Below are 21,289 nucleotides of genomic sequence, written 5' to 3' on the forward strand. Positions count from 1 at the left end.
ACACACACACGCACGAGCACACACGTGTGTGTGTGTGTGTGTGTGTGTGTGTGCGTGCGTGCGTGCGTGCGTGCGTGCTGTACAGGTCTGTCTTGTTGATATAAAGAGGCACTTTTCCAGAACAAAGAAAGAACAGAAGAAGATGCATGTGTCTGGTTTAATGTGAGTGAAGGAAAGGGGCAACGTAACGGCAGAGGCTTGTTCACAGGATGTAGGTCTTGCCCTACAGCATTCATTGTAACTTACAGTCTACACGTGATGTGGCTGTAAACTTAAAGACACTTTTATTGGAGATGGGAAGACATGGGGGCCCCTCTATGAATGCATGCATTAAAGACACACTTTAAGCACGGGTGTTTGGGAGAGCACGGCATTCATGATGCGAGGAGAGGACAGAGAAGAGATCCGGACTGTGGTTGCTTTCTTCAAGGGCTTAACAAAAGACAGAAACAGGCTCTTCTGTTGCAACACCTGCACTGTCTTTTTCACATGGTGTAAGCCTGACCCCTACTGGAGGATGAGTCATAGGCTATAGTGTAAGCATGATCCCTGTTTACATCATTGGAAGTTCATAGATAGCCTGATAGTTTCTGACTAAGTTACTTTAAACACATATTTATTACTCTCAAATCATAAATAGAGAACTATGTGTTAGGCTAGCTAATTACATTGTATAGGCCTATTGTCGTGGCAAAACATGTATTTTTTAAATAAATGTAATACATTGTACAGATCGATGTGTTCAAATTTGTCTCCAAATGCCATGCTTCTATTTTTTTCCCTGATTTGCATTAGCGTAAATGTACCCAGCCATTACAGCGCAATAGCTCCCCCTATTGAACTGTGTGTGTGTGTGTGTGTGTGTGTGTGTGTGTGTGTGCGTGCGTGCGTGCGTGCGTGCGTGCGTGCGTGCGTGCGTGCGTGCGTGCGTGCGTGCGAGAAATGCAAACCCACCCATGGCCCCCTGGGAAATAGGCCATTAAAACCCAGCACTACTTGGTAATGAATACCAGGCCTATGGTAAAGGGCTCGCATTAAATATTTACACCCAGGGTTAATATTTTATGGGGCAATTTTGTATTTAAATTGGATTTAATATTTAATATAAATACAGTGCTAAGTGGGGTATACTGTTCTCAAGCATCAAGTCTAGACACCTTCCATATGAGTGGAGAAGTAAATATGTGTGTGTGTGTGTGTGTGTGTGTGTGTGTGTGTGTGTGTGTGTGTGTGTGTGTGTGTGTGTGTGTGTGTGTGTGTGTGTGTGTGTGTGTGTGTGTGTTGCGTGCGTGCGTGCGTGCGTGCGTGCGTGCGTGCGTGCGTGCGTGCAAATGTAGAACACACACGAACAAACAAGGGAACAGTCACCCCTGCCCCTACCCCTACAGTCACCCTACCCCTTTTGCAACCAGATCATATTTTAATGATGTGAAGTATATGTGAATAAATACTTTCCTGTGGTTGTGTGTAATACATGTGTTTTTTGATATTTTAGTCGCAACGCCATGTTCATGACCAAACTTTGTCATGAAAATATGGTCTCACGTCCTTCCTGGACTACAAGTCACACCGTCCACGCAGCCTCCTCTCTCTTCACAGGGAGGGGCAGGGCAGGGCACCAAAGCATTATGGGCATTGTAGGAAATCAGCAATCCAGTGAGTCAAACTCTAGACGTCAAACACACGTTATCTTTATGGGCCTTTTAGGTATAGGGTGCAAATTTCAAATTGTGCTCCTGTTATCTACTACAAATACTATTAAGTTCCGCTGTGATGGAGCAAGCTCTTACATAGGAACTGTGGTAGAAGAAGCAGAGTTTTTACTTAGGTAAAAGTATCAATACCACAATGTAGAACTGCCAGTTTTCGTAAAAGTTTAAGTACAAATTATAAACAAAAGTAATTACCATGCAAATATACTAAAAGTAAAAGTATAGCATTTATTCAGAATGTCCCTTTGGTTTTCAAAATATACAAAAACCTTTGAAAATAGAAGATCTACAGATCTAGAGCTTATAGATCGGCTACATTTAAAAAAATGTAATAATCTAAATCTACAATCTAACAAGTATACAGTTGTCAAATACTAGCAGTAGAGTAAAAAGTAGACCATATTTACCTCTGAAAGTGGAGTAGAAGAAAAAAAGTAGGCTATTGGAAAATACAGTATTTGAGTAAATGTACTTAGTTACTTTCCTCCACTGCAAGCAGTGGAACAATTATTTCCCTTCCCTTTACTATAGGCCTAGTGGAAAATAGCTGATCTACAAGATCACAAGATGCCACGATGAGCATGTAGATTTAAGTTTCCAAAAGGTTGAAATGTAGATTTATTTTGTTTTGTTCTGTTTTCACAAATGTTTAAAAAGTGGAGGGTGGTTAATACGTTTAATACTATAGCAGCAGGTCATGCAAACCCCTATAGTTATAGAAAGAAGAGTGGGGGAGAATATTTTCCATCCCTTTTGACAAAATTGTTTTGGGGAAATACAGAATTGAGCAGGATATAGTTCTTGATGTACATAGCAGATTAGAAGGGCTGAAAACATGAAATAAATAAATAATATAAACATTTTGAAGGATTTGTCATGGATTTATTTGAGAGGGTGAAACGTTGAAAGTCTGAGTGACAGCAAACGGGAACGATTTCCTCACTCCTACATGATTATATGGATTACGCCATGCAGTGCACAAGGATATCCGAGAGAGTCGACATGGTCGACAGCCTGCAGTTATGCAGCTGTCATATCGTGCATTCTGCCCAAAAGGAGCAGCATGGTGCAGGAGCTCTATGCCTGGAGGCCAGTGGTGGAAAAATGTGTAGCCTACTCACATTTTGTACTCAAGTATAATTTATAAACATTTCAAAAACTGCAATGTAGAAACACTCTGTTACAAGTAAAAGTCCGGAATGTATGTATTTAGTTTGAGTAAAAGTAAAAACGTAAGGTTTCAAATGTACAACATGTATAAAGATCATTTTCAAATAGCCAAAGTTTAAATAGCTGGGCTGAAGTGGTATTAATAATTAAAATCTACAAAGTAAACGTTTTCAAATAAAGGTATTATAGTAAAAGTGCCTTGAGGTGTAATGGAGTAGAACTAAAAGTTCTGAAATGTGGAAATACCCCAGTAAAGAAAAATACATCAAAATGGTACAGTACTTAGTAGGCGCTCTTCCACCTGAGTGGCAGAGGGGGGGAAGGATAGAAACAGTTGTGTGTCATCGGCATAGCAGTGATAGGATATATTGTGAGCAGAGATGATAGTGCCAAGGGATTTGGTGTACAGTGAGAAAAGGAGGGGACCAAGTACAGATCCCTGTGGGACCCCAGCCTTTCTCGATCACAAGATTTCTCGATATAAGATCACAGTTTTAATTTGTTTTTATATTCGCGAAATGTGTAGGCTACTTGTTTCTGATGTGATGGCTATGAGTACCACAGACGAAAAACAGTCTAAGTCCAAATTTCAGACTGACCCCTCCACGAAAAGGCCTTGTTGTCCTGAACCCTTATCTATCATTTATATATTATGGATCAATAGTGTGGACTTAGACTGTTATTCGTCTGTGGTACTTAATGGGTCATTTGGTACGACCCAGGACAGGATGGTTTTGATCACATCCCTTATCCAAGTTTGAATTCTTTGCACTCACAACAAACTTACTAACTGAAGGAGGACAATAGGTAAGAGATCATACTTGGGAAAGTAGCATATGCTTTAAAATGTGTTTCTACTATTACTTAAATGTGTTTCTACTATTACTTCCCTTCAATTCTGTTAGTGCGACTTGTTGGTAGTTTTAACTGTTTGGGTTTGTTCTGTGAGGTCATATTTTAACTTATGTCACTAGTATTACTATTATTTAATATTAACGCTGGTATTTCATTTAAGATGGAATCTTTTTTCCCACCCTAAAACATGATCATCATGTATTATAATATACTAGAGAGGTTCCCGTGGGCGGGGCCTCTACGGCGGTGCCCGTTGGGCACTGGCCTACTTGGAATGATGCAAGTTGGAAATGATGCCCCACGCAGATGTTATGTCTGTGTCCCTTTTATGCCCAACGTCAGAATTATGTCTGATTTCTGTATGTGTCTCTCTGTGTCCCTTTATTCATATATACTGTATGGAGTTCTGTGTCAGCCATGCCCAAATATGGAGTGTTGGGATGTCAGAACAGGCCACCTTATGGATGTCTGTGTCAGGCATGCCCACATATGGAGTGTTGTGACGTCAGAATAGGCCAGCTATTAGGCCAGGATGTTTTACTTGCAGTTTCTATATTATAATAAACTTTCTCAAATAAACACATCTCAAATAATAAGGTGATCAAATTCTTGGCAGTCACAAAAAACCTACTAACTGAACAGGACATGCACCAGAAGTGACAGTCGGTAAGATATTCAATTTAAATTCAAACTTTATTGGCAGACTCAGGTCCATAGAGATCCATACAGGGGTAAACATACAAGAAATACGACAGGCAAGTGTTTTTCACCTCTATTTTTAGCACTACTATTACTATAACTTTAGCACTTAATTAATGAACACACCAAACATTCTCTGCTTGTGTTTTTAAGAACAACATAGTAAATATAGCAAAACAATTAAAACTAGATGTATAGAAACAATGTTGTTTTATTTAGATTATTGTAATACCATTATTATAAATTACAACAAGAACACTCCATTAAAAATGTAATAATGATATAGTAATCCAAAAATATCAAAAATAATTTAGTTAAAAATTACAACAAGATGGACACTCCTTATTCAGGAAGCTATAACTTGACAGACATCAACCAGGATGGAATCAAACCTAGAGATCACATTGCTTCTAAGTGCTTCCCTTTTAGAGTTGTATTATGTGGACCAACTATTATTAGTGGGTTAGTTAGGGTTATTCTCATGCACCTCATTTGATTAGTCAGCTTTCCTTTTAACTGAAATTAAGATATGTGGGTTAGTTTCCATTAAGGTTGAGTTGCCCAACAAGTAGCACTGAAGGGCAAGTCAGTGCTACAGTAAAAACTGTTTAAATTAGTATTTGCATTAATTTGATTCCCTTTTTTATTTTACTTCCAGGTAAATTTAAGACTTTCTGCTAACAATGGTCTTCATGTGATGAAGTTTAGCTGAAACCAGTTGATCTATTCTATTCAATGCCAGACAATCAGTTTCCATTAGCACCTTTGATCACTGCATTGTTGGATGTGTTGTCTAACCAGTCATCAGCCATCATCATGTGACCTGAGTCACATCATCATAATTCTGAGTGTACAAATGGAACCAAATTAACCCGTAAGTGTCCATTGGGTTCCATTTGTATACACTCAGAATTACACAGAGTACACCGACCTGCAACTCACAAGTGCTCTGTAGGGCCTACAGAGCATATATTACACAATATTACACAAACTGTCAGACAGAGAACACTACTAGTAGCCTACAGTGTAGGCTACTAGTAGTGTTCTATTCTTTTCACCCATTGTTGAGTCAAAACTCAGTAATGGAGCCTTTGCTTGGCATCTCAAAAAACTACCCTTCCCAGAGTGCAACACAAAAGATGGCCGCTGCTCATTAGGAGCACCTGGAGACTATAAAAGGCCATTCAAACAATCAGAGGCAGAGAGAAGACACAAGTTATTTCAGGAGTTCAGCACAAAGATGCCAATGGTCTGTTGAAATGTTTATTTACTTGTTTGAAATGCTGCAATACTGCTTTAATGTGTTCATGGTTTGACTACCATTTAAGTTGGGTTAAGGAACACATTGTAGAACACATTCATTGTGTGTGTTACTTGGGCACCATTTTGTTCACACTTGTCATGGGACATACGCTTCGTAGCATGACGGAAAACATACCTGCACGGTCTGCTTCATGCCAGCATATGACGTCATATCATATGCTGCTAAGGGACATACACATCGTAGCACCTGACTGATAACATTACTTGCACGCTCTGCTTGCGCAAGTAATAACATGCCTGTGCAGTGCACATAATAACTGAACATTAGTGGAAACAAACTCTGATTGCCTCAAATTGGTGATGTTTAAGTTCATGTAGTGCTTCATTGTGGGATTGTGTGTGTTATGTATGGTAGTCTTCTTTTATTTATTGTTCATCTATAACTATTGTAACTATATTATTGCTTTATATTTACAGCTGACTTTAAAAGTAGAAGCAGTTTTCTGTGTGACGCAGCCTTTACAACAAAGTCAGATGTCAGTGGTCAAAAAAACAACCTAAGAACATAACCACATTAGCATCGTGACTACGAGCTGTGTGGCCTCTTTTCTTTCTTTCTTTGTCAAACATTTTAAAAGTTAAAACAATTCGTTGACATAGTATGATTCACTGTGTCAACGAACCATGCTATAATTATTAGGGCTGACCTTCGATCACGCTTTTGATGATCGACGCTTCGAAACGAATCACGATCGATCGTCGACGCTTTGTCATCCGACGGGGGGGGGGTGTTTGCGCGGCGAGCAGTGACGCACAATGAATTAACGCCAGGGCTCCACCGAACGCGGTGCGTCTCCGTCGCGTGCGTCAAAAAACGCACCCGTTCAATTTTAATGTACGCGTTAATGTCACGCAACGCGGGCAGTGGAGCCACCCTTCATTGATTAAAAAGGAAACATTCCCTGACGGTGACGGAGACGCGACGCTGACGCGCCCGGTGGAGCCCCGGTGTAAAATAAATAAAACAACGATATAGCAGAGAGAAATGCATGCTTGGATTGGTCTCAATTATTTTATTTAACAATAAGCACCAATTGTTGCTTTGACCCAATAAACATCCGACCGTAACAAGTCAACATTAAATAAAACTGCCTGACACAGGCATTACCTCTCAAATAAAAAATATATAATCCAAAGCAGCACAGGACGAACAGCATTTTGCATTTATAACTGAAATAAACTCAGAGGCTTCGTGGAAACAGCACACGCAAGTGTAAAGGAAAGGCATTTTCCTGATCTTGCCGTAAAATTAACTGAAATAAAGCGTCATTTAATCGAGGCTTTATGACAGCAGCGAGACAAGTGCTTGCTGCGAGGCGCACGCAATCAGAGCTGCCTGGGAGAAATGCGAGGCCCTGTGCTTTAATAATTAATTAATTAATATCCAAAACTATACAAAGATTATCACATTTCTATCTATAAGGACAAACCTTATTAGAAAAAATATTAATAGCATATGAAAGCCTTTTGAAATGTGTAGGTCAGTTGCGCAAATATAGGTCAGATCAATTAGCCGAGCGGAGCAGCTTCTCACTGACCAGCTCTTCTTAAAGTTTACTTAGCCTACTTTAATAATATGACATAGTGTTGGATCTCCATCCTCCAGACAAACAAACCTTGGATTATAATTGGATTATGCCTATAATTCTTCTTTCTTCAAACCAGCACGAGCCACAACAAGGTAAGAAACTATATAATGATTCACTGTTCGCACAGCACCCAGGCAGGTATTCTTAATCGCGTCGCATTCCCATCAAAGTAGCACACTAACTTTGTGATCAACCTTCCTCGCAGATCTACGCTTCATGCAACAAATGCACCGTACGTTCGTTCTATTAAAGGGTAGATCGCTACCGTTTAGGGGCTGGGAGCAGCCCCCAAACGGGAGCGGATCTACCCTTTATAGAACGAACGTACCGATATGCTGTGAGCTTAGCCTGTTGCTAACGTGACCCCCCTCCTCTCTCTCTCTCTCTGCCTCTCTCTCTCTAACGCAACTCTCTAACGCGACTCTCTCTCTCTCTCTCTCCCCCGTTGAAGTTGCAATAGTTGGATCACTGCAGTGCATTTAGCTCCCCTCTTGTATTTTAAAATGTAACCAAACTTTTCCACCCGTTCCACCCACGGCGCAAGTTACCATGAACGTGAGCCCACCGTGGCCCAGTCAGTTTAGAGTTTATTTGTCCAGTCTAACTTCGAAGAGAGGGGGAGAAAGAAAAACAACAAAAGATAGCCTACTTTGCATCCCTTGTGCATGCAAATTTATGTTAGTCGCAAACTACAGCAAGCCGCCTTTGTTTTAAATTGTCCCCCATTCGCACGTCGGCAAAGCCGTTCACACCTATGGCTGGAGATGCGCGTTTTCAATACCGGCGGCCCCGTCTCACCGTGCTGCGCGCATCACGTGATTAAATAAAATGTGGTATCGGATTGGTGCGGGGCGTACTTGAGTGAGGGGGGAGAGGGGAGGAGGCGTTGCGAGGTCTGCGAGGCGCCAGCATTTAGCTGGCTCGCGGACCAAATGGGGCCGGCTCGCGGACCAAAAGCGGCCGCTTTTTTTTTTTAATGACTATTCGATTTTTTATTTCAAGATCGATTCCCGTGCATATTGATCGATCGTCGATTAATCGATTTTTTTGGGTCAGCCCTAATAATTATCATAGCATGGTTTTAAAGTGATTGCGGTCAAGTTGGACCTTCCCCGTTCACCCTCTCTCCTTACTTACGTAATCCTCTTCCACCATTTTCAATTCATCAGAACATGTAGAGACGTACAAATATACACTTCTATAGCCAAAAACAGGAAATCATCATAAAAGTAAAACAGGCCTACAGTGAGGAAAAAAGGGGTGGGGGGATTCAGATTTTACAGGGGCCCGTTTCAAATTGTATAAAAAGAAAAAACGCTTACATTTAAACAGAGTCTAAGTTACAATGAATTGCTAAGTTGTGTATGTGTAATACAATAATATTGTATAGTATATACCAACACATTGTGTCAGGTTAATTGTTTTTTTTATTCTGGTGAAGTGAAAACAAGAAATACAGGTAGGCCTACAGTGGCTACTCAACTCAAGAAGGCCATTATCATATGGAGTGGTACACACAATGGCTTGTTGTTGGCATCGTATTTGTGTCAATGAGTGCATTTAAATCTCTGGCATGCATTTAGCACCCTTAAGATGAGGTGTTGGACAAGATGAGGTGTTAGATATAGACATATATCTCGTATGGCCAATTGTACTACCGTAAAAAAGAAACAACCAATGTATACATGATGGCAATGCTTTAAAAAATACAATAAAGGTACCCTACTAAGTTGAAATTGTATTAGATAGTACGTAAATTATTTTGATCCTCATCACCCCCCCCCCCCCCCCCCCCCCAGATGCAGACTGTACCAACAGTAACAGCTCTATGATGTCATCTATTCATAACACTTTCAATTCCCATCCTGGACTGGAAATAATGGTACATACATTTCTATACCTAATTTCAATCTGTACAAATAAACATTTGACTCCTCTTGTGATTTTAGACTAATCATTTGGCTGGCTATCACCAGTAACTGTACAAGGTTAGTGGTGAACCCTCATGTGTGTTTTTAAATCACGCGTCTTGACAAAGCCTTTGCCACAAACTGTACAAGTAAATGGCCTTTCACCTGTATGAGTCATCATGTGTAATTTTAGACCATACTGTTCACTACAGCCTTTACCACAAACTGTACAAGTAAAGGGCCATTCCCCTGTATGAGTCATCATGTGTTTTTTTAGAACACTTGCATTAACATAGCATTTGCCACAAACTGCACAAGTAAAGGGCCTTAAATGAACCATTGTGTGAATCTTACCATTAAACATTTTGCCACAGTCTTTACAGCTAGAGTATTTCTTCTCTGTGTGACACTTAATTTGTTTTGTTGGTGTCAGGTCCTCGGTCAGGTTCTTGCTCAAATACAATCTTTGCCCTTCCATATGTTGTGCACCCCTGTCTTCAGTGTCAGATTCAGAACAGTGTGAAGAGAGCTGCTGGTCGTCACTAGTTGGTTGTGGTGTTCCACAGTCCTCTACATTAGCCAGTGTTTTCGAAGGTTCAGGTGAGGTGATGGTTACCCCTTCCTCTTTAATCTGTGGAGGCTGTGGTTCCTCCTGGACCCGACTGGAGTTCATATGCTCGTCATATCTAGGAAGTAGCTCCTCTTGTTCATCTTTAATCTGTGGAGGCTGTGGTTCCTCCTGGACCAGACTGGAGTTCATATGCTCGTCATGTCTAGGAAGTAGCTCCTCTTGTTCATCTTTAATCTGTGGAGGCTATGGTTCATCCTGGACCAGACTGGAGTTCATATCCTGTTCAGGGTAAACCTCTTTACACAAAGGGAGGTGCATGATGTCTAGATAAAAGACAAAATGAGAAACACATTCAATGCTTGAAATAAACATTTGTCCATGCAGTGTCTGAAATATACATTGTCCATGTGTAGCCCCCAGCCAAGACCCAGCCCGCAACAGCCCTGCCAATCGGGCTCAACCCTATTGGCACAGTAGGTTGCGCTTTGGTCTGACGAGTGGGAGCCCTGGGTTCAATCCCTGCTTCTGCGTAATACAATGTCTGAATTTGTTCAAATTTAAATTTGTCCATGCAAGGTCCACATCCACATCTGGTTTAAGGCTTCTAGTCTAAGATCACATAGCAATGCTAATCCAGTTTAAAATATCAAGATCCATATATATTCAACTTTGAAATCCTAACACCATGGAATGGTGGAATTTGAACACACAAACAATGCTCTTTTTGGCCAACTGAATGGTGGCCAACTTGGCCAAGTATGGGCGGAACAAGTATACTAGTTAACATTGTCCCACCTAAATCTAGCAAAACCATTATTGAGGTTATCAGCACAGGTGTGTTAACCTCACATGCTTTCAAATGGCATAGACAACATGGTATTACATTCTGAGAGGCTACTGAGATATTGTTTGTCTGGTGAAATAAACAGATACAACTATTGTGGGTTGTTGAGCCCAGACCCCAAAATATGAACTAACATGGATTGCATTTACCGGTAACTAGAACTAATCCAAATAAAGGACTCCAACATGAATATTAAAACCACAATGGAATCTCACTATTGAATACACTGAAACTAATTAATGTTTATATGAATGATGTGTGTTTTAAAGTAATTTTTACCAACCTGCTCTGTATAATTTGACGTACGGTTTTAAAACCATATCCAGCAGTCTGCTTTGGCGGGCATTTTCTTGCTTCAAACTGCAAACTTCGTCCTCATACGCTGCTACAATTTGTCCAACAGTCCCAAATATCTCTTCAGCAGCTGCAGATAGTCGCTCATTGACCAAGGACCTCAGTGTTTGTAATAAAGCCATTTCTCAAATCCAGCGCTCTCTGAATTTCTGTGACAAATTCACCAACCAAGAGAAGCAAGTTCAGCCCTCAACAACTTGCAGAGAGTAGAAACAGAGCCCTGCTAAATACTCACAAGAGAGTCTCTCACAATCTGAGAAGGGGGTGGGGCAACAACAGACAAGTCCTGGCACATCTGAACAAAATTACCTACTACCACATACAAGTACAAAATACGCATTTTGACGACATTTGATTGCTTTAACGTTTAAACTCAACCATGAGTATTGGTATTTGCATTTTGGGGAAACGGTTAGTATAGGAGCTGCCAGTACACCCATATCCAGTAGGCTATAGATCTAATAAATAGTGGTTACTTTACAGGGTTACATGTTTCATGAATCTCTAGCCTGTACAGTTAGCCTCAGTCATATTGCATGCTGTGTTCAGCATCTATTTTTCCAGTACATGTCTCTGATTTATATCTTGTTGCACGGCGGTGTCAAGTGGTGAAATGTGTCGATCTACAAGCTCTCAACGTTGTGGATGCGACTGATCTTTTTTATATCATTGGCATCAAAGCTAATCTGGAAAGACACACAATTCAACAGATGTCTATACATTGAAAAGTTGTGTGGAGATTGATATCCAAAAAACTAGCAATATATGTAATATAATAGCCTACTATAGCGTATAATAGCAACACATGTCAGTTTATTATTATTTTGTGAAAACAATAAATAATACAACATATCAGTTACAGTTCCCAAGAAAAAAAGTATTAGGGCAGAGTGGCTACTCAACTCAAGAAGAAGAATGGCTTCTCAATATTCCATTGTAAATATGTAGATGTATGTTATATCCTATTGTATATGGATGTATTTAATCTACTTATAAATAATAGATAACCTGATTTCCTATATTGTAAATAGCAGATCTACAAGCTCACGATGCATTGTGATCAAATCATTGTAGTTGAGTAAAAGTACAATATGTGTTTCATCCGAGTTGTAGTGGAAACTGGAAATTGGTAATAGTAAGGTACAAATACCTCTAAACTGTACTTAAGTACAGTACTCAAGTAATTGTGCTTGGTTACTTTACACCACTGCCTACAGCAGAGGGTCATTTACATGTGGACCATTCATTCATCTGATGAATAAGGAATCTAAGGAATGTGAGTCTCGATTGCTTCCTGATGGCTCAGATGAATATGCATGATGGCCGGTGAGGGACATCACCACAAGGCAGCTAGAGGGCAGTATAAAGGCTCCATGCAGTTTGAAACATGGTCAGAACACATGCAGTGAACTTTGCCAGGCATCATGACACCACGACTACGAGCCAAGAAGTTCTCCCGAAAGGAGGTGCTGTTCATGCTCCGAGACAGACGCCGGGGTGACGTGGACAGCGACGACGGAGACGAGGAGACGCGAGAAGAACCAGAGTACTATCCCGAACAGTCCTCCGATTCAGAATCCGACTCGGACGACCCGTCTGACCGCAAAGCGCCTGAGCTCCCACAGCCTGCCAGCCAGACGATGACCACCGGGACACGAGAGATCGCTAAGGACGGGACTGTGTGGTCACACGTCACTCCAGGAGGCACCCCTGTCGACAGGCCACCGGGCCAGCATCATCTCTTCACGGTCAAGCCAGGTCCTACACATCACGCTAAGGCGAGGGTTCATGATCACCAGAGCAGTTTTCTGTGTCTGTTGGACATGGACATGTTGCAGCGTATCAGAGACTGTACGGTCAAGATGGCCTGCAGTGAGGAGCACGAGGACTGGGATTTGTCTGTGAGCGAGCTGAAGGCATTCATTGCTATTTTATTCTATCGTTCCTTTGCACACCGGGACCTTCAATATGCTGACATTTGGTCAACGTTCCACGACTCAGGCTTCGCAAGCGAAACTATGTCGTGGGATCGCTTTAGGTCGATTGTGCGCTGCCTGCGTTTCGACGAAAAGGAAACGAGGGCTGTCCGCAAAAGCGAAGACAAATTTGCAGCAATGGCCGATGTGTGGAACAGTTTCACAGATAACTGCCAAAAGTGCTTCATACCTGGAGCCAACATCAGCGTGGGAGAACAACTGTTACCCACGCAGACACAATGTGGTTTTACACAATACATGGCCAGTGAAACCGACAAGTTTGGCATCAAGTTCTTCATGGCTGCTGACGTGGACACCAATTACCTATTGAGTGGATTTCCTGACCGTGGGAACAGCCCGAACAGCAGGTAATTTAATAATGAATTGTTTAATATTATGATAATAATAATTTATTGTTTACAATTTGTTTTGATATGTTTATGTTGCATTTAATTGTTATAATCATTACTATATTTTCTCTTTTTTTTGTCAATGGTGGTTGGTGCAGGGGTTTGGGGGTAGAATTTTTAAAAAATGAGGCAAGGGGCAAGCCACTGATTGCAGTAGGCAAATAATTTGAATTACGCTTTGTGTGCATTCTCTTTGTATGCCTGTACCTGTGCCTTTCATCCAAAAAATGAAATAAAAATATATCAAAAAAATATATAATAATAATAATAATAATATAATGTGATAATATAATCTAATTTCTCTCTCTCTCCATGTGCAGCTTTGACACGAGAGTGTCTGAACGCACCGTTACGGAACTGGTCAAGCCATTCAATTACAAAGGGAGGAACGTCAAGATGGGCAACTCTTTCACCACGACGCACGTCGCAGAAGATCTTCTAGCCAAGGGAACGACTATAGTCGGGACCATGAACAGACAGAGACGCGAGTTGCCTCCAAGCGCACGCAACCAAGAGGCAAAGCGAGGCAGCAATACGGTGATGACGAGCAACAACACTGCTCTTACCATCTACCAAAGCAGCCACGATGAAAATGTTTGCATCTTGAGCACCATGCACTCCACTGTCTCCATTGGCACAGACGCAAAGTCAAAGCCACAGTCTGTGACAAATTACAACAACATCAAGTGTGGAGTGGACAATTTGGATCGGATAGTACGCAAGTATTACTCCAGAGAGAAAGTCTGGCCCTTCCGCTGGCCCTTTGCAGTCTTTCACTACATGCTGCACCTGGCTGCCATCAACGCTGAAGTGTTGTACAAACAGTGCACGGGCAAACAGACCACCAGGCTAGACTTCATACAGCGCCTGGCATGTCAGCTGCGCGAGGACCATATGGAAGGGGCACCCTGCACCCTCCCACGCAATCCTGCCCGCCAGACACACACTGCACCACAGGCAGCAAAGAGAGCACTGTCACCTGGCACTGCCCACACACCCCTCACAGAGAAACGTGGCGCTGCCCACACACCCTGCACAGAGCCACCGTCAAAGAAGAGAAGGCAGTGTCAGCTGGACAGATGCGGTGGAAACAAAACCACAACGTCATGTCACAAATGTCACCGTATGGTGTGTGGAACATGCCTTGGCGCTCTCACTGTCACGTGTTATAGGTGTCTTTGACCGATGTAAATATTGTATGTGTATCTCACATGTATCTTACAGAGACACATCTCATTGACTACATAGGAACATTGATACAATGCAATCCATTAAGCTTTTATGAATGTGTGGCAGCTGTGTTTCTTTTTTTATTAGTTTGCATAGTTTTTCATGTTCCAGTTACAATGTAAAGTTCTGTTACATACTCCCATGTAACTGATTTTGTTTTAATAAACGTTCAAAGACACTTTCTTGGTGGTTATTTATTTACCACACACACACACACACATGCATTGCCAAAGCAAAAAGTGGAACAATACAATCAAAACAACATTATGTATATTTGAAAGTCAAAGTTGTGTCTCTGATGTCTTGGTACAACGGACAGATGGTTAGGAAATATGAAGTGTAGCTCAGTTTCCACTTCATTTGTGCAGTGGGTGCATACTTAGTATGTCTTCTCTCGGAAGACAACAATTTACAATTTAGGCATTTAGCAGATGCTCTTAATCCACTACGACTTACATTAGGCAGGAACAAAAGTATGGGAATACATCACATATATAAAATGCATTTATCAAGAAACATGCGTAAGCTAAGAACGTAACTAGAACATATCTATATAATGACACTATACATATTAACTATACATATATACTATGCTATACATATGTACTATGATGTGCTATGACTATATACAATGCAATTATTGTGCTGTCTACATGACATGCTATAAGTCTGTTTCAAATGCTATCTAAGTCTAAAAAGTGCTATCTAATGGGGTAGGATAAGTGCTATGGGCCATGATGGAGTCTGAAAAGGTGGGTCTTCAGACTACGGCGGAAGATTGGGAGTGATGCTGCAGTTCTGATTGCAACGGGGAGTGCATTCCACAGTTGTACAGTACTTCCTGGTTCCCACCACTGTTGGAGACTGAAGTTCTGTTATCCAGCACGTGGCAAGTGGCTTTCCCAAGGAGAACATGGTGGGAGATGATTCACACGGTAAGCCTTGCCCAAAGAGAACATGGTGGGAGATGAGACTGAAGTTCTGTTATCCAGCACGTGGCACGTGGCTTGCCCAAGGAGAACATGGTGGGAGATGAGACTGAAGTTCTTTTATCCAGCACGTGGCACGTGGCTTGCCCAAGGAGAACATGGTGGGAGATGAGACTGAAGTTCTGTTATCCAGCACGTGGCACGTGGCTTGGCCAAGGAGAACATGGCGGGAGATGATTCACACGGTAAGCGGAAGGAGCAGACTGCTCACCAGAATGAGCATAAGCGGAGTGTGTTTTGGACAGACGGCCTTCTGTTCTGGCACACACTCTGCTACCACTCCAACACGTCTGACATGCCTTATCCTCCTATTTTATTTTATTTTTTTACCCCTCGTGTACAATTTTTCTGTTTTCATTATATTTGTGAAATGCATAATGCATCACAGTCAAAACACACACTGAGCTGGTTTAACACTAGTGTCGTAGCCTATTCCTTTTCATTACAATTTAGGCATTTAGCACACGTTCTTAATCCAAAGCGATTTACAGTAAGCAATAAAACAAGGGAATACATCAAATACAGACATAGTTTTGATATATAATAGTTTGATGGTGTGACTTCAGCAATGTCATTGGACTCATTGTATATGTTTTTATGATGGTGTTGTGCGGTGTAAATAGCCAATCTACAAGTGCATAGCTTGTAGATCGGCTATTGTTTCAAATTTTTTGAACACTATTACCTATTAGAACGACATGCTCAAAACAGGGACACCAGGTTGAAAGTGAATGTTCAACCTGACAAACCCCCCATTGTTTATATGGAGGATATTCGGGAGGTGCACTTTGCCACTTTCATTCCGGGCAAGCTGTGGCAGGCGGACGGCAGATTCAATCACCGCTCTTCTTCTCCCCGTTTCAGCAGATTGAAAATTCCAGAGTTCAAGGAGTACCCTGCCTGTGTGCAGAGCGAATCTCTCACTTCCCTCGCAGGCAAATCTCCCGTCTATCACCGACTAACCCGGGGAGTCAACCAAAAGCCATGCATCAAATTAATCCAGTGTGCTATGATGACCAAGGGCAAGACTGTGCTGGAGCACAGATACCGTTCCAAACTTGAAACATGATAAATTCACAGTGGATTGTATACCGTAATCCCCTACATCCAAAGAAGGAATAATAATAATAATAATAAAATAAATAACTACACCCACAGGAAGTCTAATGGTGCAGGAGACAGGCTGAAGTTCATGCCAATTACTTGTGATGGAAGTGCACCTCTCAACCCACTTCAGTGAAGAACCAACAACTTACCCAGGGATGTGTGTGTGTGTGTGTGTGTGTGTGTGTGTGTGTGTGTGTGTGTGTGTGTGTGTGTGTGTGTGTGTGTGTGTGTGTGTGTGTGTGTGTGTGTGTGTGTGTGTGTGTGTGTGTGTGTGTGTGTGTGTGTGTGTGTGTGTGTGTGTGTGTGTGTGCGTGCGCGCGCGCGTGCGTGCGTGCGTGCGTGCGTGCGTGCGTGCGTGCGTGCGTGCGTGCGTGCGTGCGTGCGTGCGGTGGTGGTGGTGGTGGTGGTGGTGGTGGTGGTGGTGGTGGAAGCCGAGAGAGAGGGGCCGTCCCGTTATCACAGCCGAGACAGTGATCCCAATGTCAGAGAGACAGGGTAGGACGGAGCCCTCATTAAGGCTGGAATATGGATGCATTTCCATCAGGGATGCACAGCGAGGGAGGGGAGGCATGCTAGGCAGCATTCCCATCCCAATCACTCAGACAGTTATCGTGTTGCGACAGGGTTTGGCCAGTGCACTGATGGTTCTTGGAATGCACGCGTTAGACGGCATTGGGCCGGCTGACTGGGAAAAGACTAAGTGATGAGGGTGGCTGGCTTTTACCCTCCTGTTTGCGTTCCCTCATTCTGTCCCCTCTGCGTTCATTTGGGTTTTTTAACACAGCCAAAATGACACAGCTGATGAGAGAGGGGAGACGAGAGCGTCTGATTGCTTCTGGGATGGGAAAGGTCATGTGTTACTGTACTGTTTAGTGTCGTATCATCTCCCTTCCTAAACATATGGATGCCAGGATGATACATCGTTATGGTGGCCATATCTCTCCAACGAGCACCACCATAATGACCCTTATTCTAGCCCATTTTGACCTAGGAAAGATTCTATAAATGTCTTCTAAATCCTGAGTTTTCTGAAAAAGCTATGATTCTATGTCAGTCGTTCTTCGATTTTTCAAAAATAGCAGACCTACAAGCTCGTAGCGCGCCACTCGGTGGCGCGCTATGAGCTTGTAGATCTGCTATTTTTCAATAGCTAAAGCATAACATAATGCTAACACCAAAAGGGGTTCCCGCCCAAAATGGGCTAGAGATGAGGTTCAGCTTCGAGTCTGTTATGCATGTAGATCTATAATTTAAATCTCAAAAGGTCTTCTTATATTTACCCACTCCCAATTTAAATAGCGAGTGGCGGCCATAGAGAGCACAACAACGCGCATGGCATCTGTCTGCTCTCTGATAAGGGACAAACACAATTAAAGCAGGATAATTACAATTTGAGAGGCAATAAACAATCATGTTAGAATTGATATTCACAAAAGCCCAAGTCTCATTCAACAGTCTTCTATACTACCGTTCCTGATATCTGTAAGTGTAGCCTATCTCTTAACCACTCAAACGCCTATACTTAGTTGAACAGACATATTCCTTAGGGCTCTACACTAGGCCCCCTCCTGTTTTCACTCTCCACTAAACATAACCGTTGAATGTTAGGCCCAGAATAGGGCTAGGATTCAAGTGGCTAATACTCCTGTGAAAGTGCAGGTCTGTTGAAAGTTGGGTACCATTAACATCCTATATAAGGCAAAAATGTCTCTTTTAATTATGCTTTTGTAAGTAAGTAACGTTTATTTATAGAGCACCTTTCACAGACAATTACAGTCACAAAGTGCTTTAACAACAATACAATTAAAACAAGTCAATAAAACAAGTCAAGAACTAAATCACTAATAAAGTAAGACAACATAGAAAAGGTAGAGTCAAAATAAAGCAATCAACATTTAACCAGGCCGGCTATGGAAAGGCCTGTTTAAAAAGGTGAGTTTTCAACAGTCCTTTGAAAATGTCCACAGAATCCTACAAGAATTTGTAGCATGTAACGTGTCAAACTAGTAGTTATTCATGATTCTGAATCCATTCCAGGGGCGGCGGTGGCTCAGGGGTAGAGTGGCTGGATGGTAACCGCAAGGTTGCCTGTTCGAACCCGGGCTCCCCCAGAGTTAGTGTGGAAGTGTCCTTGAGCAAGACACTGAACCCCAAATTGCTCCTGATGTGCTGGCTAGTGCCTTACATGGTTTCCACCGCCATCGGTGTATGAATGTCTGTGTGAATGGGTGAATTGATGCACAATCTATGTAAAGCGCCTTGGATAAAGGCGCTATATAAATGCACCATTTACCATTTATTCCAATTTAGTTTTGCATGAAAAACACTTCTTGGGCTAAATTAGGCTATAGCCCCCAAATGTTCTGACCTCATCACATTTGTGATGACGGCTATGGACGTTTTTAGCTCAAGGTATGTTTTTTGTGCAAAACTAAGGGCCTGTACAGACGAGGACGATTTCGGTGTTTCTGGGGCAAGTAATTAGCCGATCTGCCCTTTTTGTCACACGGAGACGGCGTTTTGGGGGACTTTAACGGCTAATTTTGAAACTACCTTCCAGAGTGGGAAAGTTTGGAGACGCGACTTTCACGTCTCCGTGTGTACAGCGAATGCCGGTATCTTTCCTGAGCCGGTGATGTCATAGTCCCTCCCCCCTCCAAACTCACCATGCCGCTGCTTTAAAGCGCATGCACTACAGAGGTCCAGACCATAACAAACAAGATGGATGCACCCAGTGTTAATATGATCATTGCGTTCCTGCTGCAGCAAATATTGACGTTAGTAGGAGTTTTACAGCAAAATGTACTGCTCCTACAGTACACCCGCCAGCTACAACAAACGCAGATGGAGCAGCTGACCATGCTTTTATTAGATCCACCGCGGAAAAGAACCAGACGGGCAACCAGGAGAAAGTTTTGGGTGAGACCTGGCAGAACCAGCGAATGGTGGGACAACATCGTTAACGGCGTTGCCGTGGCAGACGAATGGAAGGAGAACTTTCGCATGTCCAAAGCCTCTGTTGTGGCGCTGACCGAAAAACTGCGGCCGTATATCGAAGGTGAAACAACAAACATGAGGACCCCGATTGACCCACTGAAAAAGGTTGCGATACTGCTGTATTACCTAAGCGATGAGGGAAGGCTACGCAAGACTGCTAACGCCTTCGGCGTGTCGCGACAGGCCGTGTCCGTCATTATAAGGAATACAAGCAGAGCGATTGCCATCCACCTGGGTCCGATATACATCAAGCTGCCTTCTACGGAACCCGAAGTAGAGGATCTGGTTGTGAGCTTCCGTCGTGATCATGGCATGCCACAGTGTTTTGGAGCAGTGGACGGCACCCACATAGAAGTCAAGTCGCCAATTGTCAACTCGACGGACTTCATTAACAGGAAAGGCAGATATTCCCTTAATGTACAGGCCACCTGTGATTACAAATACAGGTTCATTGATGTTGTGATAAAGTGGCCAGGGAGTGTGCACGACGCACAGGTCTTTGCAAATTCACAGCTGAACAAGGACTTAAAGACTGGCAAGATCCCTTCTATGAAGAAACAGATTCTGGACGATGAGGCGCCTATACCAGTCTTTATTCTCGGTGACCCTGCTTATCCACTGCTGCCTTACCTGATGAAAGAATATTCAAACGGTGGGTCCACACCTGAGGAACAGTACTTTGGGCTGTCGTTGTGTAGGGCACGTATGGTCATCGAGTGTTCTTTTGGTCGCCTCAAGGCCAGATTTGCTGCTCTTAAAAGGCCTATGGACATAAACATGGATGACCTGCCCTACGTAATTTACTCCTGCTTTGTCCTCCACAATTTTTGTGAACTATGCAAGGAGGCTGTGGATGATAACTCTGTGTTGGCAACGATGGAGGGTGATAGGGACTCACAGCCTTCCACACAGTGCAATGGATATGTTACTGACAACAATGAGGTGGAGGGAAAGCGAGTGAGAAGAGTGCTCACACGTTTCCTTGACCCTTTTAAGGACTGATCATCAAGTTTTTATTTTTTATTTTTCCTATATTTTGTTTTCATATGTTGCTTTAAAGGGACTCATGATTCTGACTGTGACGTGATACTATTTCCCATGATGCTGACATACTACTGACCTAGCTACTGTATTAGCATTGTCATGTTTTTTTTGTTATAAATCTTTTCTATTAATGTTGGATTCATGTGAATGCTCTGATGAAGCCCATAACTGAAACTCGTTTTGTTGGTGTGTCAATAAAAAAATCACACCCGTGTGAACTGAGTGGTGTAAGGTCTTATATAGCCTGTCTGACGTAATGAAATCATGTCTGACGTAATGAAATCACACCCGGGTGAACAGGGTGAACATAGCAACCATGCTCATTTTTTCTGCACACACAAAGCCAGTTGTAGGAGTGGTTTACACCACTCAAAAATGGAAATGTGAGTACATTGTCCTCCATTTATTTGAAATATGCATGCAATCAAGAAAATATATTATCTTTTCCATGTACAGGCTTTGTAATAATCCAGGTCAGCCCTTTTTAGCCTTGTGAGTGTGTAGATCTG

General features: G+C 42.3%; 1 protein-coding gene across 1 annotated transcript; it reads left to right on the forward strand.

Moving 5' to 3' along the window:
* The first annotated feature begins 12,443 nt into the window (after positions 1-12,443).
* LOC306924758 (piggyBac transposable element-derived protein 4-like) lies at positions 12,444-14,777 on the forward strand. Its single transcript, XM_079503391.1, has 2 exons — positions 12,444-13,371; positions 13,734-14,777. The coding sequence occupies exons 1-2, from the start codon at positions 12,452-12,454 to the stop codon at positions 14,593-14,595; spliced, it is 1,782 nt and encodes a 593-aa protein (XP_079359517.1). The 5' UTR covers positions 12,444-12,451; the 3' UTR covers positions 14,596-14,777.
* Positions 14,778-21,289: the final 6,512 nt, after the last annotated feature.

The sequence above is a fragment of the Electrona antarctica genome (genome assembly GCF_951216825.1).
Source record: "Electrona antarctica genome assembly, chromosome: 6".
Classification (NCBI taxonomy): Eukaryota; Metazoa; Chordata; class Actinopteri; order Myctophiformes; family Myctophidae; genus Electrona; species Electrona antarctica.

What these genes read in the sequence shown, in the direction of transcription:
- LOC306924758 (XM_079503391.1), top strand. Translation starts at nt 12,452, where the DNA reads ATGACACCACGACTACGAGCCAAGAAGTTCTCCCGAAAGGAGGTGCTG. An exon ending in GGGAACAGCCCGAACAGCAG is followed by an intron (nt 13,372 to 13,733) that starts GTAATTTAATAA and finishes CTCCATGTGCAG; the next exon opens with CTTTGACACGAGAGTGTCTG.